The sequence below is a fragment of the Manis pentadactyla genome, chromosome 7 (genome assembly GCF_030020395.1).
Source record: "Manis pentadactyla isolate mManPen7 chromosome 7, mManPen7.hap1, whole genome shotgun sequence".
Classification (NCBI taxonomy): Eukaryota; Metazoa; Chordata; class Mammalia; order Pholidota; family Manidae; genus Manis; species Manis pentadactyla.
Genome location: NC_080025.1, coordinates 137,255,218 through 137,277,126, shown reverse-complemented (window position 1 = coordinate 137,277,126; position 21,909 = coordinate 137,255,218). Strand labels below are relative to the sequence as shown.

Genomic DNA, 21,909 nt, shown 5'->3' with positions numbered 1-21,909 from the left:
CTCAGCCAAAGAAGTTTAATGCACAGCCAAGAAGGCCTGTGAGCAGGGAACACTCCCGCCCCGCAGGGGTAAGGAGGGAAGCCCGTCCCTCAACTTCAGCCTGCCTTTCCCTCTGCCCACGAACAGCGACACGGAGATGCACCGCTAGTTTTCTCCCTTAAGTACCAAAGAGCTGTTAAGACCTCAGCTTATCCTTATTTCCATTCTGATTTTAACAGAGCTCCGGTGACGCTTTGAGCAGTTCAATCCAATTGATGTAAAGAACGCCTCTGGATATCCCGTGTGTCCTCTCTGAACCCATGTGCTAGGAAATGCTAGGCAGAGAGTGAATTCCTTTGATTTAGCATGGCTTTAAAAATACCCATTAGCCAATTTGGGAACAGGCTCATGATTGGAAAGAGGTTATTTTCACTCCTTTACACCTGCCACTTAGAAAGATCACCCTCTCCTCTCTTCCACTGGCCACCCACCCAGTGGCTAACAGCAGAAGTAGATTAGAATTCAGCATCACCTGGATATCACAGAGATCTTCACACAGCCTCGCACATTTGTTGGCTGGTGTTCATCTACCCAGTGGAGACTTGCTATAGACCTTTGCCAAACACACGCCTAATCCAGGCACCCCTCCCCCACCCCACAACGCCTCCACCCACTCCCAGGTATCAGCAGTTAAAGCTTTTAAGGAATCAGACAAATTTTTTAACTGATAAAGGCTATAAAGATCAGCAACACATGGAAGCAAATATGTATCACTTGAAAAACAGCAATTACTTTGACCCCCAAATGCCTTATTTTGTGAAATGTTTTCTTACTGTTTAGACGTCTTTAACACATGTTATTCAATTTCCTACTCATAGAGAGGCCCCCATAGAAAGAGTAAAAACCTCTTAGAAGAGAAAAAGCATCACTGATCTCTCTTTATAGGAGAAACTGTGAAAGGCGGTCCAAGAAAAGTAAAATGATATATATGGGCCCCTCGGTACCCTCAGGGGAGACTCTGGACTCAAGGAATTATTTCCATTACAAACATGGGCCTGGAGGGAGAGGTGCTGAGGGTGAGTGTGATCTCATCCGATTTCCCTTCTCTAGACAGTCTTTGGTACCCATCACCGGGCACCCCTCTTCCATTTTCTCTCTCCTTATCAGTCCCTCGACCCCTTTCTCCTCTCTCCTTTCCCATTTCCAACCTGAACTCATGAGGATGAAAACTAACTTGGGGGATGGAAAGTATTTTTCAGTGAAAAGCCTCCTGGTGCTCAACGATCTGTAGGCGCTCACACCCCAGTCCCGCCTTGCCCTTCCCTAGCTCCTCCGCCCGCACAACCCTGCCCGAATCATTCGGCAGGGGTGGGGGGGAGTTTCAGCTCACAGCATGAGTCGCTCACTGCTCACCTGTCAGAGATTCAGCGTCCCACGGGGCCATTGAAACAGAGGCATCCACAGGATCAGGGCTCCTAGGTTACTAGCAAGGAAATCGCTTTTAACTGAGATTCCGGTTTGCACATCAGCAGGCCACGTGATCGAATCCCTTCACTGCAGCCTTGGTGTTGATCCCACTCAGGCCCAGGCTGGTGATTCTCGCCGCTCAGGCCAGCGGCAGGCGGCTCGGCTCTCACGCAGTATAGGACTAACCCGAGCGTATTGCTGGCCAGCAGGGCACAGGGGCCGGTTTACTGGGTGTTTCCCGGGTAGACCGGGCTGTGTTTACCACCAGCCCCTGCCTTTCCAGTCTGCCTTGCTAGAAGCCTCCGTTACCCTTATTTATGACCACACTCTTTGCCTAGGGAGGCAGCTAAGCCATGGCGGCGGCGGAGCTCTCAAACTATCAGGGGTGATTCTATGAGAAACTGGCACCCCTCACCCTCCCTGTGTTGTCACTCAGTGAATGACTGTGGCTAGGGCTTCAGAATAAGAAAGGTATAATGACAAGCACAAAAAGGATACTCTCCACTTGGGAAGCAGAATAACAGCAATCAGCCAGCACTGACCTCGATGGCCCAAGGGGAGCCCTGAGGCACGCACGCTGCCTCCGGCTCGTGGGCTCTCGGCTTTTGCTGTCCCACTTTACTATTTCTTTTGTTCCTTGTCACTTTGTGAAAAAATTCCATCTTTCCTTCAGTGCACATTATTACCACGGGTATGCATCCTGGGCGAATTCTTAACAGTCTAGTTGAGGTGAGGTGTCAAAAGTGGAACCCAAGGGATCTGTGGCAATGGGAGGAAAAGGGGGGCTTCTTTTTTCCTCAGTGCCTGACACATAGGGGTGTTCCAGAAGTCACTGTTGAATGGACTTGGAGAAGTAAGATTAATATATCTCAGTTTTGTTTAAAATACTCAATATTTGACTTTGAGAGTTTGAAGATTTTTCTTATTGTATCAGGGGTTGCTGCGCTGGGGGAAAAGCAACATTGTCAGAGGAGTAAGACGTGCAAGGAGGAAGCCAATTTTGCATATCACGGTTGAGTTCCCTAAACCATATGCTTGGGCGAAGCTCTCCTACTGCGGACACCGCTGAGTGGTGAGAAAGCTCCTAGACCCAGAGCTCCACTGGGAGCAAACCTCAGTTCTGAGGCCTTTGCAACACTGATAGGAAGAACAGAAGCAGGAAAATCTATTCAAATCAGTTTTACGAGAGGCGGGAAGTTGTATTCACCTTCAAGATAGACTGTTCCTTAGCTGAAGTAAAGCCAAGGCCGTGGAAAATGAGATATTTGAGAGTGTTGCTGCAAGAAATGGCAGCTGGCCTCAGCATCCCACCAGTCAGGGGAGAGATTTGTAAAAAAAAGCCCGAACGAGCCAAAGCGAAGCTCTGCCACATTATTTATTGAAGACAATTAGACCGAGTCATTCAAACTCTGGGAAATACTGATGTTGGATTATGGTATGTCTGATGGGACTGCCCCATGGCAAGCCACCAGTTTCCCAAGCAGGAAATGGACATTTCACTGTCATACTTTCTGGCAAGCTGGCAGAGGCCAGGACAGGAAGTGCAGACTTTAAGAGTGTGTACACTGAAAGTGACCATCTGGGCCTGGACCCTGAGGAGCAGAGACAAACTTGAGGGACTCCTGGGCGGTGGAGAAGAGTTGGCCTTTATCACCAGAATGAGCCCTGTAGAGGCGATAGGCAGCAGGTCTCATGGAGGAATCATCTCCAGCTTCCTGAGGTCCCTGTGGGCATCAGCACCTTGTATTTTTCCTTGTCCTTATCTTGCTCAATCTTATCACAACCAGAAGTGTCGCTTCAGCCTGTCTCTCTCTCTCTCTCTCTCTCACACACATACACACACACACACACACACACACACAGTGCCTCTATGGGAAGAAATCAGCAGGGATGGACAGCCCACAGCCGGAGCCGCTTGGTCTCGTGCCCCCCCCTTACTTGCCTCTGGCCCCCAGCCTCACCGCCGGTGGGCTCGGGAGTCACCAGCAACTCGGTCCGACATTCTCAGCCACTCCCTCATCCAGTGACACGATTCCCACACTGAAGTTTTACCTTCATGAAACAAAACAAAGCAAACTTCTATGACTTGTTGAAGTGCGGTAAAGAATAATTAAAGCTCTTCCACAGAAGGCAACCATTAGAAACGCTAAAGACAGAAACTATCAAAAGTGGTTGTGGCTGAGGAGAGAGAGTGGGTGGGGGCGGGGGGTTGGGGGAGAAGGAAAATGCTGCTCATTATATGTCCTGGGTGCAACCCGATTATTTCATCTTTGCCATGGATACCTACTTATTAAAATGTTTAAAATAGATATATATATGAAGATATATAAGAAATATATATATATATATATATATATGTATGTATTTTTTTAAGAACTGGTCCATAAAGTGATTAATCATTTTGCTCACTCCTCTCCTGACATCGAAACTCTGGAAGTCCCTGGGCTCAGTCCTCGGAACTTTTCTCTGTGCATATTCACTTGCTTACAGAATCATCCAGCCGGTAGCTTTAAATGCTATCTGTAAGCTGCTGACCTCTGAATTTGTATCTGTATAGGAGCCCTCTCTCTTGAACTTCAGAGCTGCAGCTGACTAATCAAATGTCCAATATCTAACAGGCACCTCAGTCTGAACATGTCAGAAACCAAACTCCTGATCTTTCCTACCAAACCTACTCCTTCCGCAATTTTTTCACTTCTCAGTAAATGGAAACATGCCAAAAACCTGTGAGTAATCACTGACGCTCTCTTCCTTTGCAACACTGCATCCAATCTATGAAAAGTCCTTTCCATTCTATCAGCCTCCCCTCATGGCACCCCCGGCTTTCACCCTGGCCTTAATACGGTCTATTTTCCACCCTGTAGCCAAAGGGATCTTTTACAGGAATCCTGTAAGCAGATCCTCCAGGGCCTATTTCCCAGAGAATATGCAACTGCATGGTCCCAAGGTCCAACCTCCAACCTAAGCTCAGCCCCTGTGGTTTGTGATTTACTGTGCTTCCACCTTGGGTCACACCAACAAGTGCCTGCAGCACAGACAACCTGGGAGAAGTGAAGGGAAACTGTGCAGTTGGGGCTGACATTATAGCTGGGGCTAACATCTAAAATAAATATTAGGAAGGCAGGAGTCTGGAACAGATCAGACACCCCAGGATGTCTCTGGGTGCCCTGGGCCTTGGGTCCTTAGTATCTGACTATAGGACTTAAGTTCATGGGGCAGATAAGGGTGTAGATATTCCTTAGACCATTAGGAAGATTATTTTTATCATCTCTTCCATTCACATTTTTAATTTCACCCTGTTATACATCAGGTTGTCCCACAGTGTGGACTCCTGCCTGGACAACTAGTATTTACCCTGGTCAACTAAAATTCTGCAGACTGATCATGGAGACAGTATGGCCTATTCCTTACCTAGAAGGAAGACTGTTCCTGGCAGAGAGGATAACATGGCTTAGTTATATACTAGACTCTGATTCTTCTCCAATAAATACGTAATTCTTAAGCAGTTCAAATGAAAAATTTCACAGTTTTCTGGAAGTGAATAAAATTATTTTAAATTTCACATGGAAAAAAATGTCAAAGAAATAGCTGAAGTTTTTTAAAGAGCAAAGACTATCTCTCCTAGTAATAAAACTTCGAATTGTATACATACGTAATTATATATATATATAATCAATGTGGTACTAGTGTAAGAATAGACAGGTCAGTGGGGAAGAATACATAGATTAGTGAATAAGTAATTTCATATTGTACTTTAAAGGGTAATGTTAAATCATAGGAAGTGAAAGAACTATTCAATAACTGCTATAGCAATTATTGATTAACTATTCAATAAAAAATTTTAAACTCTCACGTCATATCACATATCAGTTTAAACATGGAATCAAATGTGGAAAACCAATCTGTAAATAAGTAGAAGACAATAAAATTGAATGTTGATTAAATTTCTGGGAGGGGTCCAACTTTTTAAATGTCAAAGCAGCAAACAAAATCACCAAAAGAATTGATAGGTTTGACCACATAAAATTTAGAACTTGTGTTTCACAGAGCAGCATTGAAGCCATTTGATAAATTGGAAATATTAACAAAATTAAATCACCAAAGGTTAATATCCTTACTGCATAAAGAATTCATGCAAATTGATAACAAGAGCATGAAGACCGCAGAGGATAAATGAGCAAAAGGCATCATGAGCAGACATTGCACTGAAGAACAAGCAATCACCCAGCATAGATTTTGAAACCATGATTAGACTCAATCACAACACATTAACTTAAAACAAATGTTTGTTGTACAAACTGGCAAAAAAAGATTTTAAATGACAATATCTAATTGGGACAAGAGTTTTGAAATTCATTTTGAAACTGACGCCCTTGTACACTTGTGAATCAACAATTTGGCAATACAATCAAGAACCTTAAAACATGAATACATTTTAACTCAGTATTGCCACCTCTGGCAACCTGTCATAACTCAGCAACGGGAATGGCTGACTGTCCTTGCCTGTCCTGTTGCCCTTCCTTCTATATTTCATTTCTTGCTGGATAGCTGCCTTCCATGCTAGGCTTAAGCCTGATGAGAAGGGATGTCTGTCTGTCTTCACAGCTGTCCCAGTGTTGTGTGCAGGGCTCATCATGTAAGAGACACCAAGTGGTTAGTTCAGAGTGAAATTTGGCCAACACTTTAGGTGCCACCAGAAAGAAAAGGGTTTGATTGTCCAAAAAATGAGAGAATGGTTCAAGTCATACATACAATGGAAACCATTAAAATGATGCATTATAAGAAGTTTCTCAGAGGATGGCAAAATGTTCATGTTCTGAGGTTAAGGAAAAAAGAATACTAAGTTAATATGCAGTATAATTTCAACATGTAAACACAGAAAAGAAAGACATCCACATCTATCATCTATTTCAAACTTTTTATTTATTACCATTATTTTTACATGGCACCATGAATTAAAAATGCCCCAGATGGGAAGTCTAAAAACCACCTACACAGAGAGAGAGGGCTAGGCAAGGAAACTTGCTTGTCTCAACTATGTTATTGGGTAGACAGAGGAAAATATTTGCCTAAGAATTTGAACTGTAAGACAGTGTTTGCACTAGCTTGCATTTTGAATTCACATCACCAGCATGGTCCGAAGAACCTCAAGCAGAGAATTTAACTCAAAGTCAAGTCTTGGGTTGGTGGTATCTCCAGATGGCTGACAAAAGCAAACAAAAATCTCCTCTGTGAGAACTTGATCTTGGTGGAGCTGGCAGCAATTACGTGTCACCATAGCAATATTAACAAGTGAGCAATTCTAAATCCTAGAATTGGTGAAACGGGATAAGTAAAATCTTAACAGTGGCCAACTCAGTAGTGAGGTTATAGATCAAAAATACTTTAATATACTTTATATATTTTGTAATACATTGTAGGTATATTTATATAATGTAAATATATTCCGTATTTGAGAAGGTAAGATAATTTTATTTAAATATTTAGGTATATGGGGATCTAAGGGAACCCACTTTAAAATATAACATTTATGGGGCTCTAAATAAAATTACCCTTCATTCCTTCTTGACTTTCACACTCGTTTCCCCACCAGAACTGTTCTAATAGCTAAATTCAATTAGTTCCCTTCCTATCATCTTGTGCAATTCAGTAGACTCAGAGAAGATAAATCTGATGGTCAGGTATAGAGCCTCTTTCAGACTATGAATGTGGGTTAAGAGGGGTGTCATCACGATTGTTAACATTTTTGAGCACCTGCTATGTTCAAGGCACTAGACTAAGCCTGGCAGGAGGGGCCAGCCCTACAGAAGTGTGAGTCTCTACTTTTATTTATTTGCTTAGTTGACAAATGCTCTTGAGTTATGTTAGACAAGCACTGTAGTTACCCAAGATAACTACTATGTCTGAAGATAGACCTGTGGCTGGTGAGCTAGAACATATACATAAATGAAGAAGGCTCTGGGTTTAGGGTTTGAACATTTTAGTCTTTTGTTTATATAACAAATTGATTGGAACAGGGATTTTGTTTCCTGATGTACATACTGCCTGAAGTTCAAACTAGAGGGTTCAGAGTGGACTTCACACAGAAGCTCAGGAAAACGACTCCCTCAGGGGAGAAACAAGGAAGTCAGACCTAAAGCTGATGGCTTTGGAAATTAAAGATTTCCTGTGAACCCCCATTTTATATTTAGAAACATTTTGAATGCCTCAATCCTTGGGGTAAATCTGGCGGCTAAATAATCAGAGGTAAGAAGAAGAAATAGAAATAGCTATTAAAATAATAAAGGATGAGATGGGAGAGGCAGCCAACTCATCAAGGTTCAGGAAGGCCCAGCAATTTGCCTGCTCCCTGAAGGACCCAGTGCATTTATGCACTAGGTGCTACCCAGGGGATGTTTATGAAGATTCATATCCTTTGTGCCAGAGATACAATGACAACATAGTTTAACCCCTCTTCCCACGGAGATAATCGATGACTGCCCAAGGCTGCTGCTTCTGGGTAAAAACCAGTGACATTACAATAAAGAATCTATGCAGCATTTTATCCTAAAAAATAGGGAGTGCCTTCATCACTTACGTATTAAGTTCAGCCCCTCTCCCACTCCACCAAGGGCATGTAAGTGACCTTCCACTGCTCTCGGTGGAGACTTGGTCCCTGAAATGGGTGAGGAGCCCCAGAGACGGTCCAGCAAAGGCCGGGGCGGGGCACTATCCAGCTCATTCAAGAGCTTTGCCGGCCTGGATTATACACACAGAACCACTCCAGGCCAGATACCAAAGCCCACAGCTTTATCCAAGCCTCAGAGCCCCAGGGCTCCCCTCTTCTGCTTCACCTTCCAGCACAGGCTAGCTTTGGCCCCCTAGCCAGGATTACGTAATACCTATCATGGCCTGTGTGACCAGGGGATTTTCAAAGATAAAGGTGGCGTGTGAAAATTCACGGCGGTACAGTTATCGCGCGGAATCCTAGGGAAGAAGGCACCAGCACCCAGCGCAGGTAGACAGATCCAGGTGGATGCGCGTCCACGTCACCAGACATCTCCCTTACGCGAGCGCACACTTGCATCCATGCACTCTCGAACCAGGCGGGCAGTCCAGGAAGCCTGTGCGAAGGGCGCCTTCTCGGGCTCGAGGAGAGAGTCGGCTCGGTGGGCGCGCGGGCGGCGGCGCGGCAGGTGCGGGGCTCGGGCGGCGCGGCGGCCCGGGCCGGCCCGGAGAGGGAGTTCCCGCAGCCCGCCCCTGCTCCCGCCCCCCGCCGCCCGCGGCTCCTCCTCGCCTCGCCATGGTGGAGCGGGGAGACGCGGCGCCGCTGCTGCGCTGGGCCGAGGGCCCCGCCGTCTCCCCGCCGCGGGCCCCGGAGCCGCAGGCTGGGGGCCGCGGCTGGGGCAGCGGTGGGGGCGGCCGGGCGGCCGCGGAGCCGCCGAGGCGGCGGGAGCCCAAGGAGCCGGGTGCAGCCGCCCCCGGGCGCCTGGAGTTGGGCGATGTGGAGGAGGACCAGGTGGTGGCCGTGTTCGTGGTCACCTTCGATCCCCGCTCGGGTGAGAGACGCTCCGGGGGCGAGGAGAGGGGCGCCCCCCGGGCTTTCGGGCGGCGGGGGAGGGGCTGGCTGCGCGCGCACCCGCGCCGGCACACCTGCACCCCCACCCGCGGGCCGGGCTCCCCGCGGCGCACACAGAGCCCCCGCCAGGTCTGCGCGCGGGACTCGCGGCTTTGTTCGCGGCGCCCGCCGACCCCTTCTCCGCTCCTCCCGCCGCCTCTGATCGCAGATCCCCAGTGCGCGCCCCCGTGACCAGTGTTTGCACTTCTCCAGGATCGTGTGTGTGGCCGCAGGCACGCTGGCTTTTGTTTTCTCGCTGGGCTAAAAGATTCTTCCCGTTAAGGGAAGGAACCCCCTCCAGGGGAGCTCCCTGTGAAACAGGCTGTCCTAAGCTTCCAAGTGCTCTGCTGCCCCGCCCGGCCTCCGTGTCACTCCCGGCTCGGTAACTTTACGGCGGCCAAGTTCACTTTCACTGGCAGCATTATTTTGAGGAATTAATGCCGGGAGCATTAAGGGATGGGACTAAGGGATCAAACTGGCGATTGATTAAAGGAGAAGCCCCCTCAGGGGGGCTCTTTCTGGCCTCTTTGGAGAATTAAAGGGTTATCCCACATAATCTTTATTCTAACCGCCCAGTAAGGAAGAGTGCACCTTAGTGGCGAGAGACTTCCTGGGGTTGTTGAAGAGCGAGTGAGTAAATAGCTCTCAGAACGCCTCGGGTGGTGGGGAGGAGCCTCTCCGTCCCAGCGCCGCGCTGCTCAGCACTGGAGGGAGGCGAGCTGTGCTCACGGTTCCAGGGTTCAGGAAAACCGAGTGGCTTTCTGCCCTTGACTCCAGTGGAGCTGCTGGATGCAGAGTGCCTATTAGCGAAGGAAGGTATTCCTCCGGAGTTCCTTTCCTGGCTCTCCAAGGATGAGCTGTAGAAGCCAGTCCGAAGATCTGGGGTGCAATGCAGTGGGAGCAGAAAGGGTTAGGATCCTGCGATGGCCCCGGGATGCGCCTGTCCGACTTCACTTTGGGCAGGGATTATAACCCAGCCAGACGCAGGAAGAAATAATGACATGGTGTGGGCAGGAGCCTAGGACTTTCCTGCTCCTGTCTCTTCATCGGCCCATCCCAATGACTTTCAAACATTTTTGACTGTGACCCACTATATGAAATTAGTTTTTCATCACAATCAATACACTCACGTACATACATATGTAACTGAAAGAGGTTTCATGAAATAGTACTAACCTTTCTACATTTGGTGCTTACTGGTGTTTCCTATTCCATTTTTTTTTTAATGCTCATCACATATGCTGGTTGACGCACATATGGTTGGGACTCCCACATAGCAGTAGTCTGAAAAACTACTGTTGTTTTTTGACCTAAGTAACCCTCGTTGCTAGAAAAAAAACAGATGCTTTGTAGCTAATAATACTCATTATGCCCTACCTCATCACCTGCAGGTAAATAGATGCAAGTGTGAGATTCATTCACAAGTGTTTAAGAGCAGTGAGAAGAAACAGGGAACGCTAACAAGTCTGATGTAGTGTGGCTCTGGCGGGAGAGTCTAGGGAGGGGAGGAAGAAAATAAAACCCTACACTAACTGCAGGTGGAGTTGATAAGACTGCAAAGCACCACAGAGACAGACCCTCGCTGGCCTTGTCAGTCACATCAAGTGAGCATGGTTTATGGATGTGTGTATATGGACTGTTTGTGTGTCTGTGGGTGTGTTTGTGGACTGGTTTTCACATTAAGCTCCATGTGGAAAGAAGGGGTTGTAACTGATACTTGGACACTTATTTTGTGCAGGCATTTTACTGTACTCTATGGTGTTTTGTTTAATTCTAATCAGCATCCTGTAATTTGATGATCGTTTATAACCAATTTATACATGAACAAACACACCAAGGATGAGTTGGTCATTTGGAAATATTAACTAACCAGTAAATACTTGACTTTAAAACCCGTTGTCTTTTTAGGACTGCCTGAACCTGTGTCCCCTAACTTTTCATCATCACTGTATCAAGGGAATAGAGAGGATGGGGAAGAGGTGGGGAGAGGAGAGAGAGTGTGGTGTGCTGTTTTTGTTTTTTTTTTTTATTGAAGAGTAGTTGACACACAGTATTACATTAGTTTCAGGTGTACAACACAGTGATTCAACATTTATATACATGATAATTCTAGCTACCAGTTATCACCATACAAAGTTGTTAGGATATTTTGACTATATTCCTTATGCTATATATTACATCCCGGTTACTTATTTATTTTACAATTGGAAGTCTGTACTTTTTTTTTTTTGAGAGGGCATCTCTCATATTTATTGATCAAATGGTTGTTAACAACAATAAAATTCTGTATAGGGGAGTCAATGCTCAATGCACAATCATTAATCCACCCCAAGCCTAATTTTCGTCAGTCTCCCATCTTCAGAAGCATAACGAACAAGTTCTTACATGGAGAACAAATTCTTACATAGTGAATAAGTTACATGGAGAACAGTACAAGGGCAGTCATCACAGAAACTTTCGGTTTTACTCATGCATTATGAACTGTAAACAATCAGTTCAAATATGAATATTCGTTTGATTTTTATACTTGATTTATATGTGGATACCACATTTCTCTTTACTATTATTATTTTTAATAAAATGCTGAAGTGGTAGGTAGATGCAAGATAAAGGTAGAAAACATAGTTTAGTGTTGTAAGAGAGCAAATGTAGATGATCAGGTGTGTGCCTGTAGACTATGTGTTAATCCAAGCTAGACAAGGGCAGTAAAACATCCACGGATGCAGAAGATTTCTCTCAGAACGGGGGGGGGGGGGCGGGGGGTGAGGTTCTAAGCCTCGAGTGTGGTGTGCTTTTAACTTTGGTTGATGGTTTTGTTTTTTGTTTTGAAAGCTGTTGTTTCCTGCCCACAAACTTGGTTATCTCTCTTTTGTTCATCTATCCCAGTCCAAAATGATCCTTTACATCCTGTGATAATACCTGTATAAAGTTAACATTATTACCTTATTCTGAAAGTAAAAGGTGGAATGAATGCTACCGAGGTTCCCAGGGCCTCTAAGGTCAATGTGAGGCTTCAGAGAGCTCCTGCTGTGTCCTTGTGTGAAGAAGTCATGGTCTGGAGGGTGAGGTGAGGGCCCTCCGTTGGCCAGGGAGCTGGAGACATCACCGGGGACACACTTAATGGGTCAGTGTCTTCCTCACTTGGCCACTGAGGCAGCTGCGCTCTGTTGCTGTTTAATTTTGATCCACCAGGACCTTTTCCCTTCCTTAGCTTGTGATACCCGAAGTAGTAAAGTGAATACTGTCTTTTTTACCTAAAGAAGAGCACATCACAGAAGTTATCATGGGGGAGAAATTGTCTAGGTTTCCCTCTGTTGCCTGTCGTCCCACTCCCCTATGTCTCCTCCACCGTGTCCTCAGTTTCCCTTCATTAAGTGCCTCCTCCTTCCCAAACCTACCCAGTCATTTACTGCCCAGGCCAAGGGTATCCCATTCATCTTCCCACCATGTATAGTAACTGTCAGCATGTGTCCAAATCAGTGTGTGTGTGCAAGTGTGCATGCAAGAATGACAGACGAGATTCTCCAGCGATGGCGCAGCTGTAAGGGTGTGAGTGGTCTGGGTGGTGAAAGTGGACAGAAGGACTATGTGGCAGGAGTAGATCCTTGGTGGGGAGAGTGGAGGGCGGTGCACGCAGCCATTTGGGCAGGAATGTACACTGAAGCTCAGGCTGGTGTATGGGAATAAGAGAGTCATTCTTCTTTTATACCCTCAGATGCAAGTTTTGGGATGCCCGAAACAGGGGGACTGGTAATGAAATGAGGTAGAAGCTGTCTCACACACACCTGTGCACACTCGTGCACACACACACACACTCTCACACACACTCAGTCTTTATCTGGAGCAGGAAGTCCCTTGGATGGTGGTGCTGGCCATCTGGGCTACAAAGCTGCCATTGAAACCAGGCCCAGATTCTCACTCTGCAAGCCAGAATATTCCTTTTTCATTGTGTTCAACCCATATATTTAGAGCCTTGCTTTTTAATTTTTATTTTGCCCTTTGGGTTTCTAGGAAAATGTCATTACTTTTCCCTGCCTAATTATGGGAAAAGGTTTTGTCACACTTGGAAGTCAGCTTGCTACCCCCATCCCCTGTCTGTGAAGGTGACAGAGCTGTCTCACATGTGACTGAGGACTTGCAGGTGGCCTGGGGTAGATGTGGCTTTGGACCTGTGACATAGGTCACCTATGAATCTGCCTCAGTGGCCTGTTTCTTTGTAAGAGACTCACTCTAAACTGCTCCATTTTCCCCAGTGCCATTTTGTGGGTGTCTGGGGGAGATTCTTATGCTGTGTGTGTTGTGTTGGGGTAGCTGGGGGAGGGGGTGGGGGCCTGGCTGAGGGGAGGAGCCCCTGCTGAGGTTGTAGATGTCTCTTTTCCCTTTGTTCTTCCTCAGTAGGGATGAATTACTACCTGTTCCTCCCTCAGCCTCTAGCCACTGCCTGAATTACATCTGACACCCTATTTAATTTAGTGCATCTAAATGCTCCTGTGTTTATGTCAAATGACTGGTTAAAATCACTCACATACACTAGTTTTAATCTCCATGAATTCTCCATATAGTGAATGAAATACAAGCATTTTCTGTTCAACTGTGGATTCAGTGGAGACACAGTGAGGTTAGGGCCAGGTGCTGTGTCTGAGCTTAACTTGGAGTGCCACCCAGGTCATCTGACTCGTGTAAATAATAAATAGCTCCAGTCATGGGTAGGAAAGTGACAAGGAGAAGAATGGAAAATTTGGAGCATTTATGTTGCAATGCAAAGAACAGCCCTAAGAAGGGGTGGCTCACAGAGGCAAAGAGGTGGCCAGTTCTGGCTGCCAAGAGGAACATTTCTTGGAAAGTTAAATGCTGCCATGTCCTTTCTCTGTTGTTTCCAACCAGATGTCAGTGAATAGAAGAATTCTGGTCAATTTCCTTAATCCCACAATGGCAGAATCTTTCCCAGGCTATGATTCACCTGCTGTGGTTTTCAGGGAGAAGTCAATTTGTGGCCATCTGTTGTGAATTCTGTTTCTTCTCTTGCAAGTCTAGGGGGAGTAAAGCAGGAGTGGGAATCATAAACCTACCAGTTACTGAGGGCCCACTGTGTGCCAGGAACTCTGCTAGGGGTTTTAAGAACCTTGCTTCGAATTCTCCCAACAGTCTTGATGAAATTCACCCAATAATAGTGATGAAAAAACAGATACACGAAGCTGTTAAGTCATTTTAAGTCACAGAGCAGAGAATGCAGAGCCCAGAGTGTATCACACTGAGAATAGGAGCAACCCACGGGTACTGCCTGCCTCTGTGCTCCACACCACTGCCCAGGGGAAAACGATGCAGGGTCTGTGAAATGGAAGGGGATTTTTTTTTCCCCTGTAAAATTACTGCATTGGAACTCAGCCATGAATGGGCATGTGGCTGACTTGAAATCACCGGGATCCATTTCTTCCTGCCTCGGATTTCTTCATACTGACCCTTTCTGTGTTTGCTTTGCATATACTCTCATCCTAGGTGGTTTTCAGGACACTAAAAACTATTTAAGACCAAAAGTCAATATGGGCTGTTTACTTTTCTGGCATTGCAGTCTGAACCAAATAACATGCTGAGGTTTCTTCCTTCTCAGGAATTTGGTGGCCCGAGGAAGTGGTTATGTCATGTTGGGACCAGGAGAGCTCCTGGCTCCTCGCCCTTATTCCTGAGACAGGATTCCTTCTTACTTCCCGACTGGAATTAGGGCATATGTATATATACTGTTGGGAAGAAACTCACGGGAAGAGTAAAAGTCAAGGCACATGCTGGAGAGGGGAAGGCCGGTGCAGGGTTGCACTCTTGAGGTCTGAAGGAGCTGTAAAGGAAAGGACGTTCGCTGATGCAGCCACTGCTTGTGACAGGCAGACCTCAGGAGGATATTCGTGACTGGGAACCACCCTACAAGAAGGGAAAAGGAAGAAGGAACGTCCCCCATTAAAAAGAGGTTATCTTGGTTCAAGATCATAGCTTTCTCTACTTTAAATATTTTGAGATGAGCTTTCTAATAGGCAGAGGCAGTAACAGCTAATGTCTGTTCTCTCTAGACAAATGATGGTGGCTGAAACCCAAGTATGCCTGGGGATGTAGGTGGTCATTTCCCATCTAAACAAATGGAAGGCAAGGCAGCGTTGTATGTGGATGGGGACAGAGTATGTCTCACCTAGCATAGGAGCAGATGAAACATCAGGTGTGGGAGGCCTTGGTGCACACAGCTGCCAGACTGACCTTCAGAGCAGCAGAGGGGCAGGGTGCAGACCATCTGTCCATCTACGGCCAGGCTCAGCATTGCCCTCTGGCTTCCCCCTGGGGAACTGAGCTGCCAACCGGATCAGCTGCTAGCCAAGTTCCTTTAAAGAGGGGCATGTTGCCAGTGCCTGCGCCTGGCACCTGGCACGGCACCGCCAGGGGATGTTCCACAAGTATTTGTTGAGTGGCTGGCTGAATGTACACAAGGCGGATTGCCACATATGTTTCTTATATGGCATGTAAACTCCTTATAAGTTGTCTTTGCAGCTAGAGGTGAAGCGGGGCCTGTAACAGGGTACCTGTGATAGGCCCAGGATGAGGGAGGGTATGGAGATAGAAGGAAAGTTGGGGTTGGGGGAAGGCGCTGGGCAGTGGTGACTCCTCTCTGTGGTTGATTACCTCTGGGATGAGCCCTTCTGCTGAATCCTTCCAGGCCCCAGCTCCCTGGCTGGTTCCTAAAGTGCAGTGAGGATATTTGGAAAGCCAGGGGGCTTACAGTGCTAAGACTGAGCCTGAAGTAGGTGGCATTCAGTGCGAGATTTTTCTGGCATTCAATAAGCTCACCATGAGGGTTGTTACTTTTCCACAATCACTTTAAGCCTCTACAAGTTTCATATTTAAACTGCTTTCCAGTTTTTGAGACTAGTATAATATTTCTGTTAAAGGACGACCCTTAGCCATGATGCTTCTTCATTCCTGTTTATAGCACATCACTGCAATTATTTGCTTTTGCAAAGCCCTTTAATGCTTACTGTGTGTCTTTCACATTTCTGTTATTTAGATTATGTTCCCCAATTTGCCTGTTGAAATTTTTTAAGCCTCAGAGAGTAGGGCAGTAAAAATCTGTGTATCTTTCACTCAGCGTCCTCTTATGTTGACTTTCTGCCTTATTTGCCTCATCCGTGTGCAGTCAGCTCTGCTCTCGTGTGAAATGGGCATTCCTCAGCATCCCTGTGCTGTGAAAACCGCAGTGAAAGTCATGGACTTATGGGAAAATAGGGTCGGGGGCACAACACTCATAAATTGTCAGTGACAAAAAAGATAGAAACCTAATTTGAAAATGGACAGCTTTACATATGATAGTTAATAAATACATAAATACTCAAAATAAGGCACTTTACCCTAAAAAAGACCCGAGGTTTGCAGATGAAGGTGGGTGTTGAAGGGGTGGAGCCTGGGGTTTCTCTGCGGTGGTGGATGCAGGGCTTTGTGACATTTGGTGGAAAGTAGAGCGCCAGAGGAGATCGGCGGCACCACTGGCGAGGAGGGAGGCTGGGTGAACAGGCAGGTGTGTGCGCGACGCCTTCCGTGATTCCTCTGTGACTGGGCTCGGAGGGCTGCAGTGTTCTGTACTGTGAACCTTTTGGTAGTAATCACATACCAGCAAACAGGAAATTCCCTTTGATCAAATTGTTTCCTAAATCTACTGCTTTGGAACAAATTCAGCTAGCATTATAGCCGAACTGACTATGCACAGATATACTTTTCCTTTTTTGTGACACTATCGGACAGTAACTTAGAGACATCATAACTTTTCATTTGTAAATACGTCAGTTTGAATGGCCTAAGGGTAGGGCCATTTTCCTATGTGACCATAATATCATTACTACCCCTAGGATAATTAATATTGGTTAATTCATCTATTAGCTTTTTAAAAAATTAATACATTTTATTTTTTTAGAGTGGTTTCAGGTTTACAGAACAACTGAGAAGTCCAGAAAGTTCCTGTATCCCCCTGCCCCCTCTTCCCCTGTGAACATCTTGCATTAGTGTGGTATATTTGCTATAATTGATGATATTGATGAATTATTATTCTCTAAAGTTCAGAGTTTACATTAGAGTTTACTCTTTGTGTTGTGCATTCTATGGGTTTTGACGAATGCCCAATGTTTCGTGGCCACCATAACAGCATCATACAGAATAGTATTACCTCCCTACAAATCCTCATTGCGCCACCTATCCATCCCTCCTCCCCCCGCAGATCATTACTATCGCTATAGTTTCTTTTCCAGAATGGCACAGAGTTGGAATTATACAGGAGACAGCCTTTTCAGATTGGCCTCTTTCACTCAGCCATATGCACTGAAGTGTCCTCTGTGTCTTTTCATAGATTGATAGCTCCTTTTTATTGCTGAATAATATTTTATTGTACGGGTATTCCACAGACTGTTTTTCCAGTCACCTATTGAAGGACACCCTGGTGGTTCCCAATTGTGGGCAATTATAAATAAATTGCTGTCAACATTTGTGTGGAGGCTTTTTGTGCAGACATGTTTTTAACTCATTGGATAAATACGTAGGAGCATGATTACTGGATCATAATGTAAGACTATATTTAGTTTTGTAAGGAGCTGCCAAGCTGCCTTCCGAAGTAGCTGCACCATTTTGCATTCCCACCACCAGAAATGAATGGGATTTCCTGTTGCTCCACATCATCATAAGCATTCAGTATTTTCAGTGTTTTGGATTTTTGACCATTCTGATAGGTGTGTAGTAGTCTCTCATTGTTTTAATTTGTAATTCCCTGATGACATGATGGTGAGCACATTTTCACATGCTTATTTGCCCTCTGTACATCTTTATCAAATATGTGTTTGCAAATATTTTCTCCCAGTCTGTGGCTTGTCTTTTTATTCTCTTAACAGGTTCTTTCACAGATCACAAATTTTTAATTTTAATGAAGTACAACTTAATAATTTTTCTTCATGGATCATGCTTTTGGTGTTCTATCTAAAAGCTCTTTGCTAAACCCAAGGTCCTCTAGATTTTCTCCTATGTTATCTTCTAGAAGCTTTATAATTTTGCAACTTACATTTAGGTGTGCTATTTATATTGAGTTAATTTTTGTGAAAGGTTTAAGGTCTGTGTCTTTTTTTCTTTTAAACAAAAGGAAAAAGATTTAAGTGCAGCTCACCCCGGGAGACACTTACCAGGGTGTATGCAGCACATCTGATTCTTATCTGATTTTTTAAATGTGGACGTCCATTTGTTCCAGCGCCATTTGTTGAAAAGATTATCTTTCCTCCGTTGTATTGCCTCTGCTCCTTTGGCAAAGATCAGTTGACTCTGTTTGTGTGGGCCTGCTTCTGGGCTGTCTGTTCTGTTCCACTGAGCTATTTGCCTAATCTTTCACCAGTATCTCACTGTCCCGATTACTGTTTCACGGTAAGTAGTGGGGTCTGGTGGTCAGTTCTCCTACTTTGTTTTTCTTCAGTATTGTGTTGGCTCTTTGGGGCCTTTTCCCTCGCCATGTAAACTTTAAAACCAGTTTGTCAATATCCACAGTAATGTGTTGGGATTTCGATTGAGATTGCATTCAATCCACAGCATAAGCAAATGTGAAATTCCCTTTGCTCAGATTGTTCCCTTTTGTCTCAGTTGTGTGGACACGAGTTCAGCAGGCATATATCAGAACCCATTACACAAAGATATAGATGCACCTTTTCCCTGAGCCATTTGAAAGTAAATGCAGGGGTGGTGATACTTCACTCTGAAACACTTACGTATAAGCCTCCAAGGAAGGACATTTTCTTACATAACCTCGGATAATTAATATTAATTCATCAAGTAGCTTTTAAAAACATGCCTCAAAAAATATGACTTCAGTAAAGCTAGGTTTTTTGGGTTTTTTTTGTTTTTTTAATGCTTGTCCTGTGCTAAGCACTGTGCTGTGTTGAGATGTGAAGATGAACGAGCGAAGTTCCTGTGTTTAAGAGTTCAATGTCCAGGGGAGACAGACATCTAAGACAATGATCAGACCAGGCCGGGATGCGGGCCGTGGTAGCTTTATCTACTTCCCTTTCATTCAAGGAGTGTGTTGCTATTCCCAGAATGGTGTTCTGGGGCCCATGCTCCATTCTGTGATTCACCAGCTTGGCACGGCCCTTTCTTCCCAGTCCAGAGGAACTTGTAGCTGGCAGAGAGCCATTCACTCCCTCTGATTCTCTCAGTTCCTGTGCAGTGAGGATTGGCCAGGCACAGAGGAACGAGGAGGAAGGCTGTGGGAACCAGGCTGAGGCTTTAGTTTACAGGTCAGCGGTACTAAGTAACACGTGGTCGTGAATACCAGAGACCCAAATGAATGTGTCTTCATCAAGATGGGAGTTCATCTCTTCTTCATGTAACAGTCAGGAGACGGCTGGATCCTGAATGCTGGCTCAGATCCGTGGAGTCATCCAAGAACCCAGACTCATGTTAGCTTTGCTCCATCATCCCCTCGGTGATGTGTAGGCTGGTGCCCTCACCTGAGTGGTTCAGGGTGGCTCATCACCACGTTCGCACTCCCGGCAGCAGGATGGAGGAAGGTGCAGCGTATTCTTTCCCTTTAAAATGCATTTTAGAAACTACACGCCTCACTTCTGTCCACATCCTATTGGCCAGAATTTACTCATGTAGCATACATATATGCAAGAAGATACTGAGAAGTGTAGGTGTCATTTGGAAGGCCATGTGCCAGGCTAAGAGTAGGAGGCCCTGTTCCATATAAGGAAGGAAGAGTGGACATGGAGGATCAATTTGCAACCCCTTATATGCTAGCATTTCTAAAAAAACCAAAAATGCCTTCTATAAAGTTAGTCCCTTAAGATACTCCTTAAAGACAGGTTTATTGGCCAAATAATTTTGGCAACATTAGGCACTGTATTGATTTCATGGAGAGTCACCACACAGACTAACATATTAAAGGCTCTGAGAACTTCTGCAGTAAAGGTGTGTGGCTTTGTTTAAGCTCAGATAATTTGGTCAAAGTCCCTTTAAAAAATGTATTTTTTGCTGAAGCCCTAGTAATTAACATACACCTTGGGAAGCACTGATTTGGGAATTATTGGAAGCTCCTTGCTTTACAGTGATGCAAACATTTTTTACAGCAGTTCTGCTCGTAGGGATGTAATCAACAGAAATGGGTACCCATTGCGTCAGCCAAGGTTTAATCAAAGGAAGAGAACCACTAGGAGATTAATGTAAAGAGATTTATTGCAAGAATTTGGTCTTACACAGTTGTGGGAGTTGGTTAGACAGTCTGTATCAGTAAGGCTGGTGTTCTAAGTCTAATGGAGCTTGCAGCCTACTGGGAGGCAGTTATGGAAGAAGAAGATAAGGTTAGGAAGGAGGAATGCAGGCAGGAAGGATGGGAGCCCAGGTCAGTCTGTCACTGACTCCACCCTTGATAATGTGGGTGTCCTGATGAAGCTGACGCCCGTCATTATGGGACGAAACACACAGCTGACTTCTGAGTCAGAGAAGCTGAAAGGATCCAGGGGAAGGCGGATCCAGCATGTCTGCAGGCCTGGCTGCCACCCCCTGCGCGATGGCCTGCAGATAAGCAACAGCGCCCACAAGCTGCCTGATGCTACTGCACCCACGTCCTGACGCAAACACTGTATGGCTGCTTCTTTACTTCCGCCTGTGCAGTCTCAGCTGGAAACACATGAGGAAAGGAATTCTGAGAAACATCATTCAGCCTAGCCAGGCTGACGCATTACAAACCCACCACACACGTGTATTCACTAAGGCACAAGTACAGGATTGTTTGTGGTGGTGGTGTTTGTGACAGCTTCAAACTGGAACTAAGCTAAACATGCATCAATAGTTAAGTAGATAAATTATGTTACACGCAAAGGACAGAAGTAATAAATAAACAAACTACTGCTCTGTGCATCAAGGTGCTAGAAGAGCCAGGCTAGGCGAGTGAAGGGCGCTGCAGCCCTGTCCCAGGCTGTCCCTTTCCTAGGCTGGCCCCTAGTCACCCACATGCCATGAGGAGTGGGCGGTGATCCTGTAGGTCTGGGGTGGCTCTGGCACCTTTTTAGGTTCCCTGGGTGTCCAATTCACTCATAGGCCACTAGACTATGGAACAGTGGACATGGATGGTAAGGGGAAAGACAGGAGTGGTACTCAAAACCATACCTTTATGCCCATGTTCACCCCTCTTTCAGAGCACGGCATGCTTTTTCTTCTCTCAACCCGGCAGACACAACATTCTAGCCTTTCTGTTTTATGAAATCCCCCTTTTCATACTTTTTACTTTAGCCCACTGGTTAGTTGGTGGGATTCATGATTTGAAAGTGCCCTAGGCTGCTGAATATGGGAGGGGGTGGGAGGTGGCCCTCCATGACGTCCGCAGGTTTTGGAGCCTGGATCGGGCACAGGTGGACTGGGTAAGCTGCGCCTCTGACGCCCAGCACGGTGATCTGAAAGCATCGTTGGCTGGAATTGTTGATGGCAGTTCCAGTGCCTAGGACAGTAGGGCTTAGGGTTGATGAGAGGTTTGTTCTAGAATGAAATCCCATGGTCCCTCCCACCCGCTTACGCTCCCAGGACCACTGTGCCCTCTGGGGCAGGCCACCCAAGGCCTGCTGCTTCTGTTGCCCCCCCCCCCCAACTCTCCACCCTTCTGGGTCAGTTTGTGTACTTGTTTCTCCCATTCAGCTGAAGCCCATCGGTGAGGAACTCAGACCCCAGCCCTTGCTCAGAGGGCCCTTGCTCAGAGTACAGGGAAGCACGTGAGCCTCTGTCTTCAGGGAATTCTTACCGCCCTTGCTGCACTGGTGGCTTGGGGAATTCATCTTTACTTCTCTGTTTTTCCCCCTCACTGAAGCTTGAACTGC

General features: G+C 45.9%; 1 protein-coding gene across 3 annotated transcripts in view; it reads left to right on the top strand.

Annotated features, from left to right (window-relative positions):
- Nucleotides 1-6,471: 6,471 nt before the first annotated feature.
- DENND11 (DENN domain containing 11) overlaps nt 6,472-21,909 on the top strand; it is a 42,849-nt gene continuing 27,411 nt past the window's right edge. Inside the window, exon 1 of one of the 3 annotated variants that reach the window (XM_036926111.2) lies at nt 6,472-8,443. Coding sequence is in view for 2 of the 3 variants with exons in the window: in XM_036926109.2 (XP_036782004.1) it covers nt 8,729-8,984 (256 nt within the window). In the remaining variant the exon portion in view is untranslated. Of the gene's footprint in view, nt 8,444-8,701; nt 8,985-21,909 lie in introns of those variants that run through there. The other 2 variants (XM_036926109.2, XM_036926110.2) reach the window with 2 other exon arrangements.